The 18351-nt window shown below is 41.6% G+C and overlaps 2 protein-coding genes across 4 annotated transcripts in view; both read right to left on the bottom strand.

The window, feature by feature from the left end:
• The window catches only part of GNAL (G protein subunit alpha L), a 145267-nt gene that overhangs the window by 21567 nt on the left and 105349 nt on the right, over nt 1-18351 (bottom strand). The window lies entirely within an intron of this gene.
• CHMP1B (charged multivesicular body protein 1B) lies at nt 653-3352 on the bottom strand. Its single transcript, XM_059138938.1, has one exon. The coding sequence runs from the start codon at nt 3218-3220 to the stop codon at nt 2621-2623; it is 600 nt and encodes a 199-aa protein (XP_058994921.1). The 5' UTR covers nt 3221-3352; the 3' UTR covers nt 653-2620.

The raw sequence follows: 18351 nt of genomic DNA, 5'->3' as shown, positions 1-18351 counted from the left end.
AAACTATATCCCAAATCCATGTTAAAACTGTGCATGTGAAAGCAGAAAATAAAAAAGAAGTAAGAGTAAAAATTGTACTAGTGGCTGTATGGAACATTAACTATATCCTTGGTATGTTTGATTTGAGCCTTTTATAAATTTTGTCATCAGTCCAAGTTAGTTTTTTTTTTTTTTTTCTTTTTTTTAAAGCCCAGGTTAGTTTCAAGATGGGGGGAAGAATCTTGTTGCCATGACAAAACTATTATAGTAAAGAATTAATAGCTAGGGTTTCTAGAAATATATGTGGACATTCCATGTTAACAAAACAGAAATTAAGGTGGTAACAGGGAGTTTGGAAAGATACCACACTTTCTGAACCAAATCTACCTCTGAACTGTTTTTTTTTTTTTTTTTTTAAAGATTTTATTTATTTGTCAGAGACAGAGGGAGAGAGAGCGAGCGAGCACAGGCAGACAGAGAGGCTGGCAGAAGCAGAGGGAGAAGCAGGCTCTCTGCCGAGCAAGGAGCCCGATGTGGGACTCGATCCCAGGACCCTGGGATCATGACCTGAGCCGAAGGCAGCTGCTTAACCAACTGAGCCACCCAGGCGTCCCTGAACTGTTTTTTTTTAAAATAGTTTTTCAAACAGGATGTACACTCACATGCAATAATATGCAATTTAAACTGATTTATTTGACAAACTTCTGTGGCTTACATTTCAGCATTTCATCAACTGCAAAAGTGAGGAAATAATTCATGGGCCTGGTATGTTTTTGAAAATATTTATGGTTCATAAAAATGTACATTCATATAGTTTGAAATGAACATATTTTAAGAAAGTTCAGGCATTTACAAGCATTGTTTAATCTCACAAAATATATTAATTTTGTTGGGAATATTTGTACTATAAAAGGGTCTTTAATTTACCAAAGGATTGAACACTAGCTATATTTTAAGTTGTAATTATTTTTTCCAGTCTAAAGAGGGGTTACAACTCATGCTATACTCACATAGCTGCTTCTGTGCAACCATGTGGATGAGAAGAGACACCAAAAGGGGAGAGTTCTAGAAAGAAGATACAGGGAGGACAATCGACAGGTGTCCCTTACGGAAAACTTCGGAATAACACCCGGTCAGTTATAAAGACACTTAAATATGAGGGTCACCCTCATCTGCATATACCTGTTCATTTTTTTTTTTTTTTTAACACACTCATTCATACTGGAAAACATAACGGTGACTAATTTGGTCATGAATCTTTCAAAGGCCCTGGAAGAGTCCCTTTAAGTTATCTTCCAAAACACTGTAATTCTTGTATGGGGAAATCTACCAGTGAAGGAAAAGGGGGAATTTGAAACATCCTGAAGTATTTGACTTAGATTAATCTACTTGCCCGGGCAAAGCCTCCATGTTTGGAGGCTATGAGAAAGTGGTGGCTACAGGCTTTACTTTGCAGCCAGAGAATACACACTGCTGTTCCAGAAAGACAAAAGGCAGCACAGATGGGCTCTAGGCTTGGAGGGTCAACCCTGCTGTCCCGTTCTGCATATTGCCTTCTTCCCAGACTTCCAGATGGCTGCACGTATATTTAAGTTATTTGCATGGCTAAATAAAACATTCAACTTCTATTTCTAAGGTTTTTCTCAAGCTGTTGCTTTAAAAGAAAATAAAAAATGCAAATAATTAGAACTTAAAAAGCAGTTCTAATTTCATATCTATTTTTGGTTATTAATAATTAAAGAAAACCTACAAACACACCACCCCATGGTTTTCTCAAACCAATCAACAGTTCTTTGGCAATGTCAGAGTCATATGACTGCCATGCTAATTAACATACTTTATGACAAGTCTAATTAAAGTGTTGAAATACAAAAAGAACTAAAAATGTGTTCAAGATGTTCATTTGAAACTGTCATGTTCAACTGTGTCTTTTGGAAAAACTCTTTAGTAAATGAAACTATAAATGAGCCAAAAGATTTTTCTCATAATAAATGAAATTATGTGGCATTTTTTCCAGTTACAAAAGAACTACCACACAGAAAATTTGTGGAACATAAACAGCAAGAAATATTACGCAGAATGCCCTACCATAATTTTAGTATAAGTTACCAGAACAGATCAATAGAACAGTAGTCTGGATGTGATGGCAAAGAAGAAGATATATACAGAAATAGCAGTGTCCGTTAAGTTGAATGACGTATTGATAGCCCTGTAATCAATCTAAGTAATCATTCTCCTCTCTGTAATTTTTATGCACCACCTGTCAATTCTAGATATTACCAATTACACTAGATTAAAAAAAAAAGTTCCACTTTGATAAATTCAGGCAGAAAACGGAATACACGGAACAACAGTTTTGACCAAATTTTTGAGAAAGATTCATACACACCAAATTCACTAGTTCTGTTAAGAGGCAGCTATAAAAATACACATCACAAGCTATAGGGAACTTTGAAATCCAGTTAAGATGGATTTTCTTAGTGTATCTGGAGAGCACTGTAAACCCAAAGGTAGAAGCATCTTAAGTAAAGAGCATTTCAGCATTCTTGCATGTTCAGTTTCTACTGTATAATATCTCACTAATATACAGAGCATATGAGAAGGTGGCTACGGTCAGGAAACCTCCGAACGGGTTCTGTCGTCACACCTGATCTCGCAGGCGGGCCAGTCTCTGGGACAGTTCATCCTGCTCGGCGGAAGCCACGCTAGTGCCTACGGAGCCGGTCTGCCCCTGCGGCAGCTCCATGTTGAGGTCTAGGCCAGCCTCGTCTGCCATTTCCTGGAGCAGCATATCCACTTGGTTCTGGGGAGTGGTCAGCGTCGTCGTGCTGCTCATCGTGTCTTCCATTTGCTGCGTCTGGACGTCCAGCGTCTCAAACTGGTGCTCGAATTTGTCCATCAGAGCAGAGATCTTCTCCAGATTCATAGTCTTCAACGTCGCATCCATCGACTTAACCACACCGGCCATCGACTTGGTCACCTTGCCCATCGTCACCGCCGTCTGGACTCTGGCAGCCACCGCATCGACCCGCGCACTCATTCTCAAGAAATTCACCGCCTGGTTCTTCTGGCGAATGGCATTTTCGGCGTGTATCCTCGCCACTTCCATGTTGCCCTTCTGAATGGCCTTTTTAATCTTGGCCTTTTCGGCCTTTTCCTCCTTGTCGCATTTTTTGGCACTCCTGCTGAGTTCTTTGGCGGCGAACTTTAGGTTGAACAGGTGTTTCTCCATGTTGGACATAGTCGGACGGTTCCTTAGGGTCGGTGGCCAGGGCCAAAATGAGCTCGGAAGAGGGAGAAAAAGACAGATCCGCTCCCGGCCGCCGCTCCTTTGTTTTGGTCCCACTTCCTGTTTCTGCCGCGCGCGGCGCAGACGGTGACGTTAGAACCCGGCGCCAGGGTGGGGCCTGCGGGACGCGGGGCGGGGCCAGGGGAGGGGCCTAGGGGGACAGGAGAGCCCGGACGCGTCGCCGGAGGCAGGGCTCGGACCGACAACGCAGACGCCGGTCTGGTCGCTCTGGACGCTGTGGTTGTCCGTTAGGGCTCTCGCTCTCTAAACCCAGTTTTGAAAGTATTTATGCATCAGTAAATTCACAAAAACTAGTGTCCACGCACACCTGGGAATATATCCATCGAATCAGGCAGGCTGTGTCTAGAACTACGAGTAAAAAAAATCTCTGAACTCCAGCCTGGCAGGCCTTAAGGTATCTGGTAAAAGGGCTGAAAAGCAGCAAAGCGTCAACTAGGTTTGCAGACTAATGCTTTCTTTATTCGCATGGGTAACTGCCACTTTCTCAGGGGACCCTGAAACCGTGGATCAATAAATCACTGACAAAACAAAACAGAAGTTGCATCATTGACTTGCTTGGAGTATTCGGATACTCTTTTTACGGCAAGGGATGAAAATACCTTCACAACCGTGGGCCACCATATCCTTCCCACAGCTCTCAGTTCAGCGTAGAGATGTGTCGCCAGCAACGATCATCCAAAAATCCTTCTGTGGTTTAGTCATAAAAGGACCCATCTTTTGCTGACACAATTCTATCTATTTGATGTTTTATAAATATCCAAGAACTTCACTCACAGTTAACTTTGACAGGCTACACTGTCATTTGAAATCATGAAGGCAAAGAATGATGAAGTATGGGGACCCACCCCCACTGGGATACATCAAACTGTCACTTGAAAAATGCAGGCTTTCAAATGGTATCAGTGTGTGCTGTAGTTTTTTGTATCTGGTTTTTTTTTTTTTTCTTTTTCCCTGCAAGATTTGTCAGGTACACACAATAACAAAATACAAGAAGGCCCAACCTGCCCTAAGGAGCAAGGCTGAAAATGAATACTGAGAGCTCATTCTGTTCAGAGAAAATTTTCATTCGGCGTCTCACCAACCGTCCCTTTCAGTTTCCTGTGGTAACTTGCCAGCAGTCTTGAACCGCAGAGTAAAGGAGTGCTGGTGCCCCTTGTATCTTCTGAAAACACAGTGCTGACTACATGGCTCACTCGCTCCAAAACCTGGGCAGAAACGCTGAACTTCTCTAGGAGACATACTGGGTCCCCGAACTTCTTTCCTTTCCTTCCCCTATGTGCCAGTCAAATCAGACGGAAGCATGGAAGTCTAGGATCATTTGTGTCATTTGACCAGTGTGGACAGTGAGGTACACGCAATGCTCCTCTCTCTGTGTATACTTAGTCCCTGCTGCCTGGCATTACACTGCATTCATCTCTGCCTATTAACATCCTGCCCCTTCTCAAAAGCCACCTTCTCCACGAAGCCTTCCAGGAGCCCTCTCCTCTGGGTCGCCCCTGTACCCTGTGTCTCTGCCCTAGCACACAGGGCCTAATTCCTGATGCAGGGCCTGTGAGTTTGAGGGCACCTACTGTATTATGAAAATCCAGTGGGGTGGATGCTATACCACAGATATACTGGTCAGGAAACTGCAGCACAGAGAGCAAAGCAACAGGCCCAAGACCACACACCTGCTAAGCGTTAGAAATAAGATTCTGCGGAGACAGCGAGACCAGTAATAAAACAAGGCGGAGTCCAATCGGTTAACAAAAATAAAAGACTAACCAACTTTGGCTTAAAAGAAGCTGGTGACTTAGCTGTTCTTTTGAGAAGACTGAGGAATTGCATTGACTGCAAGGTTCACGTGACCTAAGTCAGGTGATAAAAGCAACTGACATGCCCTGATGGTACAGTCATTGACGGATGGCCCAGCTCCTCTCTGGGCTGGGGTGGGGTTCCAGAAGCCATATTTGCAGATACAGGACAGCCAGGAACACAGAAGAGGTCAGATACAGGACAGCCAGGAACACAGAAGAGGCCAGACTTGCCTTTGGCCAGTGATCCTCCTTTTTTTTTTTCTTCTTGAGCTCAGGAGTAGCAGTTCTCGGGCCCCGTCCTGTTCTCTCCCCTCTTCTCAGCCAACCCCATTGCGTTCAGTATGATCTATAGCTACCACTCTCACTTCTACACTTCTACAGCAAAGTTTCCTTCCGTGTTCCTGTATCCCCAACTGTCTCCTGACACTGGAGAATTTTGGGAGCCAGACTGTTTGGCAACTCCTTCAACGGACTGAACTGTCAGTCCTAACCCCCAACAGAGGTGCTTAAATGACACCTCTGTCCCTGCAGTTGTTCAAGCCACGTCCTTAGGAATAATCCTGGACAACTCCCTTCTGTATACCTACATTCTGTCACTAAGTTGTTCATTCTTTACTTCCCATCAAGGGTGAACACCTTCAGGGTCTGTTTCTGACTAGCATGCTTTCTTTCTTGCATAGCTAGCAAAGGGGAGATTATTTTTAGTTTATGAAAGATTTTCAAAGGCAACTTTGGTCCTGTGGCAATTCTGCCTGCACATGAGAATCTTCTGGATTCATTTCATGGTGCAAAGAAAGAATACAGACCCTCCTTGATTTACAGTATGCTACATCTCAATAAACCCACTGTACGTTGAAAATATAATTTGAAAATGCATTTAATAAACTTAACCTATTGAACATCATAGCTGAGCCTCACCCACCTTAAACATGCTCAGAGCACTCCCATTAGTCTACAGTTGGGCCAAATTAACACAAAGCCCATATTTTATGATCCAGTATTGACTATCTTAAGGAATTGAGCACTGTACTGAAAGCAACGAACACAAGGGCTGAATGGGTACAAAATGGTTGTAAGTGTGCTATCCTTGTGATCATGTGGCCATCTGGGAGCTTGTCACTCTGTTGCCCAGGCCTTCTGGAGAGGAGCTCACTGCACATCGCTAGCCTGGGATAAGATCCAAATTCCAAATTCCAAGTATGGTTTCTACTGAATACGTATTGGTCCCACACCATTGTAAAGTTGAAAAGTTGTAGTTGAAATATCGTTAAGTCCGGGACCCTCTGTATACAGTTTACCATCCTGGGACTAGTCAGAACTTCTGCAGTAATAATACCACCTTCTAGCACCCACAGCCAAAGTAGAAATTTTCTTCTTAGGGACTGTAAGAAAATTTTGATTAGAGTACAGACATTTCCAGAAAGCTGTGAGTCAAACCAGTTAATTATTTTTATTGTGAAACGAGGAAGAAAAATATGTTTCAATTTAGCTCCTATGGCCTATTTTCTTCCTTTGAACTAATACATGAGATATTTAAGCAGGACCTATGGCTTGGTTTCACTGGAAAAGAGTCACGTGTTAAATCTAAAGACATTCCAAAATAAATGAAGGAACTAAATATACATGAAAAATAAATATTGTTTGTGTTAAATGACGTTGGCTTCTCACAGGTAGTCTTCCCATGGTTTTGAAATGTTTTGCCTTGCATTCTCTTTTAGAGCTCCTCCTCACTCATCACAATTTGTGCGGTGTATATATTTGTGATTTGCTCCGCAGTAGTCTGTCTTTTTAGATGGTTCCATGGTGACTTTTGGTTCTTAAGTCAGACTTCACCCCTGATACTGATCAACCTCTGGGACACACAGATGCTTCGTAAATTTCTGCTGAATGTATGAATGCATCCAAAGAAAACAGCATTGGATATATACCCACTTGGTGACCATTTCAAGGACTATATTACATACTTACGGTATCACTGTATATATTACATTTATATCTATCACTTTCTTATTTCAGAACACAGTTATAATTTAAAACTTCAAGAGTCTTCAAACCTTGGGAAACTGCAAAGTCATTGCACCTCAATTATGTTAACATGATGTCAAGGTTTATAAGATGAGACCAAGAAAGGGTTGGAAACAGAGAATTTGCACTTGAGTGGGCTTCCACATTGTTGTGCATGCTGGCTGGTGATGTCTGGGTTATCAGTTCTCATGATGATGTGGGAAGTTAACACTCTTGGGAGTATCCGAATTCCCTATGTCCTGATGGTCTCATTTGGCATTTACCACTGTACTAACACAGGGATTCTCCTGTTCCTAATCTACACTGAATAATTACCAATTTGATGACAGGCTGAAAATTAAATCTAGATACTCCTGGCCCTTTGAGGACAGTCCAGGAATTCTTTCCATGCTGAGCAAAGCAATGGTCACCTTGTTCTAGATGTTCATAGACCCGGTGGGAAGGGTGTGTGCTCCATATGCCTTTCTAGTTGTCCTTGTAACAAAGAAAGATCTAGATTTAGGAAAAATCAGTGGAAGTCACTTTTTTTTTTTTTTTTTTAAGTAGTCTCTAAACATGACTTTTCCTGCTTGGGTTTTATTAGACTCTGTTTAGTTCAGTCTTACTTTAAGATGCTTTTGGACTTTCCCAAGTAATGAAGCAATAGGAAAGCCGTGGGGGCCATGTTCAATGTGGTCCTGACTGGGCATTGGGTACCGGGCTCTTTTTCTGTTCTGGGCAAAGCTGTGTGATCATTTGTGTGACCAAGACCTCATTTCATCATTTATAAAGCTGGAAAGGCATCATATAAAACCATGATCTAACAGTGAGCAATAATGCCTACATCAGGCCTTGGCACTTTCAGGAAGGACTGTTCAAAACTACTAAGTTAAAAAAAAAAAAAACCCTTAGAATAATTCAGACAATGTGTTTTGACAAAGGTATGAAACAACGAAGACTTTCATACACTACTAGTGAGGGTGTCAGTAGATACAATCCTTGGGGAAAAAAATTAGCATTATCTAATGAAGTTAAACTATGAATCACCTAATTCCATGTCTATTATCTGCCCTAGAAACAATTTCACACATGTATACCGGGTTACGAAACAAAATGTTCAGGGCATCATTATTTGTTATAGCCCAAACCTGGAAACAACCCAGCTGTCCATGAACAGAACAGAAAAATAAATTGTAGAGTTTCATAATTGAATATTATGTAGTAATGAAAGTAAATAGCTATAACGATACGCAACACATGAATAAATCTTAGAAACTTAATTTGAGCAAAAAACCCCCAGACCAAAATGGTATACACTGCAAAATCTCATTTAAAAAAAATCTCTGAGGGGCGCCTGGGTGGCTCAGTGGATTAAGCCGCTGCCTTCGGCTCAGGTCATGATCTCAGGGTCCTGGGATCGAGTCCCGCATCGGGCTCTCTGCTCAGTGGGGAGCCTGCTTCCTCCTCTCTCTGTCTGCCTCTCTGCCTACTTGTGATCTCTCTCTGTCAAATAAATAAATAAAATCTTTAAAAAAAAAAAATCTCTGAAACAATCTGTATAGATTTACTGTAAAATTTACTAAGAGAAAATGTGTATTATCTAAATTGTCCTTTTGCCAGCAACTGGTGATGGATGTTTGCAGATCTCGCAGGAACATGTGGAGTAGATTAAGCAAAAAAAAGAGAAGGCAGACTGTGTCTATTTCTATGTGAATCCTCCATTTACAGAACATTCTGTAGAAAGAAAATCTACTTCTTTGATGGGGTTCCTGCCTCAGAGGGAGAGAAAAATTTGAGTAAAAACTAAATTACAGAAGGAAAACAAAAACATGAAAAATTTTTTGTCTGTGAGATGAGTGTATTCCTCTTTCTAATCACTGTTCCCATTTTTCACCAGAAATCTTTATTATGCTACTTTTTTCTTTTTTTTAAGAAAAGCTTGTTTCCCTCCAAAGAAACACATGGCGTGGGCGCCTGGGTGGCTCAGTGGGTTAAAGCCTCTGCCTTCGGCTCAGGTCATGATCTCGGGGTCCTGGAATCGAGCCCCACATCAGGCTCTCTGCTCAGCAGGGAGCCTGCTTCCTCCTCTCTCCCTTTCTCTGTCTGCCTCTCTGCCTATTTGTGATCTCTGTCAAATAAATACATAAATAAAATCTTAAAAAAAAAAAAGAAAGAAAAGAAACACATGGTGATATCTCCTGCTGCCTGACTGTCTAATGGGACATTGGTGGGGCATCCTGAAGCCACAGTTCTGGATGGAGAGCAATTTCACAACTACCGATCTGGGGCAAATGAGCAGGACTGCACACTGGCTTGTCCAGGCCACTCTGGGAACCAGGAAGCTGGCTGCTCCCACACCACTTTAAAAAAAAAAAACAAAACTTGAACATTAAACTTATAATCCGTGAGTTAAAAAATTGTTCACCTGCACACTAGGCAGTAAATTTCACTGCATATGAAAACTTGCTCTTGTCCTTCTCTCGGTGCACCTTGTATATATATATCATGAAATCAGATCATCGGAAGCTGGGAGCATCCCCAGAGCTAGTTTGGACAGGGTCCTGCGAGATGGTGGTGGTGGTGGGGTCTTGCTGCTGCTCCTGGGAACAAGTGTATGCGGCAGACGCACTCCTATTCCTAATCAGCGCTGTGTCTGACCTGCCACGAGACACAGCTTGCAAGTCACAGTTAAATTATGCTTAAGTCAAGTGACTTAGAATACCCATGGCCACAGGGCAGACAGTACTAGTTCTAACAACTGCATATTCTGAGAACCATTTAGAGTCCTTTCAATTCTAGTTTAACCCCCACTATAGATAAAAAGGAAGGAGTCATTGGCCATTAGTGTCCATGCAAGGCTAAGCCTGGTCATCCCTTGTAGTCAAGGAAGAAGGCAATGAAACCAAATTAAAGCAATTAAAGGCACACATAAACATCTGTTAATTTCAGCTGGCCTCTTCAGCTTAAGAAGCAACAACATTTTAGAAACCAAATACAACTTAATTCAGTGAGCCCTACTAGAAACTATTTATTTATTATTTATTTAAAGATTTATTGATTTTTTAGAGAGAGTGCATGAGTGAGAGCTGAAGAGGGTGAAGAAGAGCGAGACCCAAGCAGACTCCTTGCTGAGCGTGAAGTCTGAGGCGGGGGCTTGGTCCCAGCACCTGGAGATCATAACCTGAGGTGAAACCAAGAGTCAGACCCTTAACCGACTGTACCACCCAGGTGCCCCAAATAATTCATTTTTAACCCTTCTGTATAGAATGTAAAAAGCTTTGTAACAAAGCAGAGTATTTCTTGTCACATCTATACTTCTATAATGTACTATGGCAGGATTCAGTTTTCTCTGAGACAGTGAACACTGGTGATTTAAAAGGAAGCCAAAGATCGAGATATATATCTATATATCTATATTATATTTTTAAAATATTTTATTTATATTTATATATTTATATGTTATTTATATGTAATTTATATATATAAATAATTATATATTTATATTATAGAAATATATATTTATATAATAAAAATATATTAATTTTACATATAAATTTAATATGTATTAAATATAATAAATATAAATATATATATACAATATAAAAATATATACATTTAAGTGTTAATGTCATGGGGCGCCTGGGTGGCTCAGTTGGTTGGGCGTCTGCCTTTGGTTCAGGTCATGAATCTGGGGTTCTGGGATCAAGCCCCACATGGGGCTTCCTGCTTAGCAGGGCGTCCACTTCTCTCCCTTAACCCCTCTAGCCTGCTTGTGTACTCTCTCTCTTTCATGCTGTCTCTCTCTTTCAAAGAAATAAATAAAATCTTTAAAAAAAAAAAAGAGAAACTTTGCCTCTTTTAAAAATAAAGTGTTAACCTCAAAATGGTTTTGAACTCAAGTCACTGGAAGGATGATATCTCAACTAAAGCGTAATGGATATGCATTCTTTTCCTTTCATCTTTGATGGGGTTGGGCTAGAATCTTCCAGCTCATGCCTATATCCCATAAATATTTACCGAGTTCACCGTTCAGGGATGGTAGGTAAGTATCAGCAAACGTGATGTTTGTGCAATGTTCCAGAAAGCAGGGGTATTCATTTCCCCAGCGTTTCTTCTCCTGGAAGGTTCTGCCCAATCGAGGCACGGAGGTGCCAGCTGAGACTTCCTGACAAATTCAACGTGTGGCTTCCTTTCTAGAAACCACCAGGCTGCCTCAGGACATGATTAGCCATGTCCTAAATACAGTAAGTCCCAGCCAAGACTAACATCTGGAAAACAATACTTAATAGTGTATCTGACTACTGCAGGAAAAAGAAAATAAAAAAATTTTTTGAGCAGTTTAGGGGTTAAAGGAGAATTCAAAGCTAAATGAATTTCACCTTACAGGACTGTGTGAGACTCTGTGAATTCTTCAATGCTACTTACATGAAAGAGAACAAAGAAACAACCACAAGTTGCAGTCAGCATGGTTCCTGCTCACTTGGAAGCTTCCTTTGTGTTTCCTTTTTGCCAGCGTCCCACAACAGTGTCCCACTACCTGCCCCAGGTCCTTACAAGGAAGCTGACCTTTAGAATCTAATTGTGGAAGCATGTAGTTGGAGAAAGAAGCTGTAGGGAGAGCCTTCTGAGGAGGGGTGCCCCTGGGGCTCTCTATTTTCAGCAACGAAGTATATGATTTGTTCAGATCACACTGTGTGTCACAGGAAGAACCCGAATGAGAAACGAGCCTATTAAGTCTCATAGATTTTAGAAGATATATTTAGTCACTGCCTGCCTCCTGGCAGAGTATGGCAAAGTGATTTCTTTCTTAGCAGTTACCATTTGTCTCAGGTAGCTGATAGGAAGACTCTTTCTTTCCTTCCTCACAGAAATAATGCAGGACATTCACCTTAATGCAAAATATGAACTCCAGATTCCCAGTAACATAAAATAAATTAAGACACAAAGGCATACCACGCACTTAACTGTTGTCATATGAATACAAGTGCTAGTGAGCAAATGGAAATTCTCTTTGTGCTTAGATTTCCTTAATCTAAAAATAGTAATAGAATAAACTTGTATTTGAAAGGTGGCTTTTCACTGATATCATGGGTTCTAATTATTATGTGATTAACATGGTCTGGTGTTAAGAAAGATACATAATTCTAACCACTGACGCATGTCAGTGGTATTTTTTTCTTTCTCCCTGTTTCTTTGATACCTTACCCAAGGGTAGCTTTCTTATTTGCTAAATCCAACTTAAAGGCTTATAATTAAATTTCTTGAGACTGTGAACAGATTCTTGTCGTATACCAGGAGGAGGGAAGTAGTTGTTCAATGTACTGCAATGGTACACGGTTTTCTCTGAGACGGTGGGCACGTCTGTCCTAAAGGAGGCCATGTGGTCACAACCATCAATATTTCCTTCCTTTAAAGGGCTGAATAATATTCCACTGTACTGACAGACCACATTTTGTTTCTCTGTTCATCATTATGATGGACTTTGTTTCTACTCTCTAGCTATTTTGAATAATGCTTCTACAAACGGATATTGTGCTTCGATCTGAGCTTTACAGCAAAACTGAGTCTGCATACACGAGAATGGTGACTATGAATGATAGAGAACACAGAGAAGGAAAAGTTTTTAAAGTCCACTCAACTAACAACTATTTCTTAACCACCTACTACAAGGCAGGCATGGTTCCAGGTACAGCAAGCAACAATCCCACGTGAGCAGCCAACAATGGCCCATGAACCATCCATGAGGAAGAGTTCAAAAAACCTGATCAGATATATTATTCACTCAACATCTGTTTAATGAGTCTTTACAGTGTCAGGCTCTGCATGGACAGGAGTAACTCAAAATGCCATGGAAATAACTTCTGATAAAATTACCTGCTAACTTCCATGACAATTCTTTTTTTAGAGATTTAATATAGGTCTTCATGATGTATTTTCAGCATGAGAATCATAGTTTCAATCAGTGCTTTTGCATTTCTTCACTTTTCTGGCTTACACTGATTTAAAAACGGAAGCATGCGTAAAATGTGAAATGTTATAAATCTTACACTGAATGCTTTCCACAGCGTAACTACAGTGGCAGTTTGAGCGCACAGATGAACCAGAACGCAATGGACGGCGTCAGGAATACGAACTTCAATCAAGCAATCGTTCACCACTTTTGAATTGAGTCTCTTCCCCTGCCTGGAATTAACTAGAAAGGCCCTGAAATTAGGAAATCCCCATGACCAGCAGTGTCCAAATTAATTTTTACCAAGGCGTCCAAGTTAAGATTTAACAGGACTAATTCCAACAGGGAATTCTGGCTGAAGGTGCATTTGCAGTGCACGATTCCATGTAACCACTTTCAGGACATTTTCATCACTCTGAAAGGAAACCTTGCACCCGTTAGGCAGTAACTGCTCATCTGCCCCCCTCACCCTCCCTCAACGCTAGGCAACCGTCATCTACTTTCTGTGTCTATATGTCTGTTCTGGGCATTTCATAGACATGGAATCACACAACATGTCGCCTTCTGTATCTGCCTTCTTTCACGGAGCATAAGGTTTCCAAGGCTCTTCCATGCTGTAGCCTGTATCAGTGATTCATTCCTTTTCATAGCTAGATAATTGTCCATTGCACAGAGGGACCACATTTCGTGTGTCCATTCATCAACTGACGGACATATGGGTTGTTTCCACTTTTCAGCTCCTAGGAATAAGATCCCGGGCATATTTATTTGCCCTGAAGTTTTTGTGGGGTTGTATGTTTTCCATTCTCTTGAATATGTATCTGGGAGTGGAACTGCTGGGTCATATGGGAACTCTGTGATTACCTTTTTCTAGAACTGCTAGACTGTTTTCTGGAGGTGCTGTACCATTTTATATTGCCAACAGCAACATCTGAGGGTTCCAATTTCTCCACATGCCTGCCAACATGTTTTTATTTGATTTTCGATTACAGCCATCCTCGTGGCTGTGAAGTGGTTTCGATTTGCATTTCCCAGTGGCTAATGCTATTCAGCCCCTTCTCATGAGCGTATTGGCCATTCACATATCTTACTGGGGAACTGTCTATTCTGATCCTTTGCTTATTCTAAAATTGATGAAAACATTAACGTTAAAATTATTTTTAACCTTTTGTTCCTGAGCTATAGGGGTTATTTATATATTCAGGAATATAAGTCCCTTATAAGATATGTGATTTATAAATATAGTCTCCCTTCTGTGATTGTCTTTTCACTTTCTTGAACCATGAGGAGGTCTGTAAAAAAATCCATCCTGGCTTTCACCTGCAAACTATGCTCATGATAGGAATTGGATGGAAATGGAAGGTAGATGAGAGTGGCTTCAGAGAAGAAAATGGGTGAAAAATCCACTTATTTATAAGCTTAGGGCGAGGCCTCGTCATCTTTACAATTCAGCACCTGGTGGCACCTGGCACACACCTGAAGCTCACATAACATTGAACTTTTAACCTAAAACAGTCTCTCACATCTTTAGATTTAAGATTTGAAATCTTGGATAAATCAAGTTGTGAGATGGCACGATGTGGTCCTGGGAATCTTAGGTGATCTGGTTTCCTCCTCTTTGGGTTAGTGTGAGATCAAGTGGTCAACTTGTGGGATGTGCCAGAACAGTGCCCCACCTGGTAAATTTCTATAACTACAGGCTATCTCAAAGCTAGCGGTAGAGGTTTAGAAATTGGGACACACCTGCAAGTCTTTCTGAAGCTGCACACTTTACTCATGGTTTTCAATCTGAGGTCCTTGGGGTCCTTGGAAAAGTTTCAAAGAATTTAGCAAACACTTCAGAGAATTGTAATAAAAACCCTCCTACAGGCAAACGTCTTACGTGGCATGTTATAATGTGCGGAGTACGACTGATGGTTAACTAGTGCTGCTTTGTAATTTATTTTTCTGTAGCCTTCTGTACACGTGTGTATCCCTCCCCCTACACTTTATTATGACACACTTCAAACATACAACTTGAAATAATTTTATAGTGGATGCTTGAACACCCGCCATCTAGATTTTGCCATTATCATTTTATCATACTTTAAAAAAAAAAATCACGTATCTGTCTATCTACCTTACTTTTGATGCATTTCAAAGAAATGGTAGAAACCAATTCACTTCCTCCTAAATACTCCAGCACACAGATCTTTGTCTGGACATCAGTATTTGCTCACAGGTTTTTTTTTTTTTTCTTCTGTTGAGGTAAAATTTAGGTCCAAAGCAACATGACTCTAGAGTATACCTTTGTGGAATCTTGACACGTGTGAATGGACACGCGTGGAACCCAAGCTCCTATCAAGCTGTTATGCACATATTTTCCACTTCTTGCAGCCGTGCTGCTGTTTGGCAGGAAATCTGTAGGAGGACACTGGCCATCGTCCAGATGGCCCAGCACCTGACCCGTAGTATAACCACGAAGGTAAGTTCCCACGGGATACAGACGGTGCCACACCCAGCTGCACCACGGCCGGTCCCATGCTGAGCCCTGGGCTCTTATCACAGAGCAACGATCACATCACCACAGGTGCAAATGTGGCCCAGAACAGAATTCTGTCTTCAAGACTGTCTTTGTGCATTTAAAAGTTACAAAACCAAAACATTTAAGTGTCTATCAGACTTTGCATTAATCTTCAGAAATGGGCGGAGGCTGCTAGGAAGATAATTTCTTACTCTTCTCCTTTTCATGTTCGGCATCATTTCACTTAAAATATTTCTTTGGATTACAAAGCAAATTAAAACCACAACAACGGAACAACAACAACAACCACCACCCTGTTTTTGCTATTATTTGCTGTTATTCATCTACATAAACCAGAGTATTCCCAAGTGAAAGACTCAATTGTCATCTCTGAGCACTGGGTTTCAATTCTGTTTTTATCAAAACGGCCACATGGATCTTATATGAAGTCAGTGTAATCCATGTGAGCATCTAAAATAAATTTCTTTCTAATAAAATACCAGTCTGGTTTGATACATTTATTCTCATAAAACACGACTTTGGTTTGGTATTTGATGCAAATTGCATTTGGTCCAGCTACTACAATTTTGGAATCTGGCCTTAGTCTTTATTATTACTTTTTAATTTTTAAAAAAATTTATTAAAAAAAAAAAGATTTCATTTATTTATTTGGGAGAGAGAGAGAGAAAGAGAGAGAGCAATTACAAGCCAGGAGGCAAAGGAGGAGGGAGAAGACTCCACACTGAGCCAGGGTCCCGGTGAAGGCCTCGATCCCGGGACTCTGGGGTCATGACCTGAGCCGACGGCAGACGCTTTCTTGACTGAGCCACCCAGGCGTCCCACTGGCCTTAGTCTTTAAATTGGGTCCTGTGGAGTGTTTCTTGGCACCAAATGAGCCACCTCAAGGAGCATGGGAGAGGCTAAGGGCGACACGCTGGGCTTCTCACTGCTACTGACTCCTCCTCACTCCTGGTACCCCGCACAGGGCAGTTGGACAAGGGTTCTACTTCTAAGAAATCATTGGGGAAATGCAGTTCCAAGGCAGCAACAACATTACTATTATTATTATTATTTACCACATATAGTTCAAAGGCTTGATTTTCACAGCCCTCAAAATGAATCTAACAATATCTAGGGAAAGGGAAACACCAGAAACCAGTGTGATGTGCTGGAAGGGACAGGACTTGGAGCCCCATCTCAGCATCCTCTCTATATAGGAGGTCTGAGGATTCAATGAGGTGATGTGTGGGAACCCACCAGGATTCTCCACTCAAGGAAGTAGTTTTCTGAAAGATTTAAAAAATTCTATTGGACTCTGATCCTGACTCCTGGCACAGAGCTTCTGAAATCCTCGTAAATTCCTAAGTGGGAAGAGCACTAGGGGCATCTTCTGTTCTAATATTTCATCTTTGGCTCCCCGTTCCCAACACTAAGCTCCTAAATCTCTTGCACCTTTCTGTGTGACAGGAACATTTTTTGTTTTGTTGAGGTGACTCTGGCTGGGCTCCTGAAAGGGGCTGGCCACTGCAAGGACCAAGCCATGATTAGAAGCTTGGACCTTTCAGCTCCCCACTACTCCATCTTCTGGGAAGGGGAGAGGGGCTGGAGTTGAGGCTAGATCATGACTACATGATGGAGCCTCCATAAGTACGGGGTTTGGAGAGCCTCCAGGTTGGTGAACGTGTGCCTGCGCCAGGGGGATGACACATTCCAGCTCCACGGAGACAGAGGCTCCTATGCTCCAGACCTTTCCTGATCTCACCCTGCACATCTCTTCATGCGGCAGCTCATCTGTATCCTTTGTCATTTCCTTTAATAAACCAATAAATTTAAGTAAGTGTCCCTGAGTTCTTCGAGTTGTCAATGGCAGGGCTGACACCGTACATAACCTGTTCCTTGAGACCGGCATCTCTTGGGACCGTCCCCTTAATCTGTGGCATGTGACATGGGCTCCAGGTAGAAAGTGTCAGAATTGAGTTGAATGGGACGACACCCAGCTGGTGTCATGGTGAATGGCCTGGTGTGAGGAAAATACCTCACACGTCTGGTATCAGAAGTGTTGTGAGGGGGGTGGGGTTATGGACATTGGGGAGGGTATGTGCTTTGGTGAGTGCTGTGAAGTGTGTAAACCTGGCGATTCACAGACCTGTATCCCTGGGGATAAAAATATATGTTTATAAAAAATAAAAAATTTAAAAAAAAAGAAGTGTTGTGAGTGTGGTTCACAGGTGAGTGTGAAGGGGACACAGGGGGAGAAGTGTGGGCTTCCTCCTCACATGGAAGCATGTGTGTCACACAAGCCCTCTTCAGAGTTCCTTCTCAGGGCAGGGTTTCCAAATGGACATGGGAGAAACGGATATAATCAAGGGCTGACTGTCTTATTCTGAGCTATCTGGTCTACCTCCTTTGCCCTGATACTAAATTTATTCCTCATATCTAAAAAGAGGCAGACTGTACTGCCCATGAACAGCAACATTTCCAATTCTGCAGATCAAGAAAATAAATCTGACAACACATCTGGCCAGGGATGAAGATCAAAATGAGCGTTAAGAAGGTTTACGTGCTCCCATGCGGTTGATTATATATTTAATGAGTTCAACAGTACAGAGCAACACACACAGTTTAAATTATAGTTTCTCTTATTTTAAAATGACCTGGGGGGGGGGGGAAATCAACCTTGAAGTTGAAACCTCATTTTTGCTAATAATATCCTGATTGTCTCCAAAGCTTAGATTCGGGAACTTGGGAGCCATGGGAGCCACATGGCGCTGGGGAGTAAATGTGGACGATGCGGTCATCAAGGCTCCTG

This window comes from Mustela lutreola, chromosome 11, assembly GCF_030435805.1.
Source record: "Mustela lutreola isolate mMusLut2 chromosome 11, mMusLut2.pri, whole genome shotgun sequence".
Taxonomy (NCBI): domain Eukaryota; kingdom Metazoa; phylum Chordata; class Mammalia; order Carnivora; family Mustelidae; genus Mustela; species Mustela lutreola.
The sequence above is the reverse complement of the archived record's forward strand: the minus strand, read 5'-3'. Positions and strand labels throughout refer to the sequence as shown.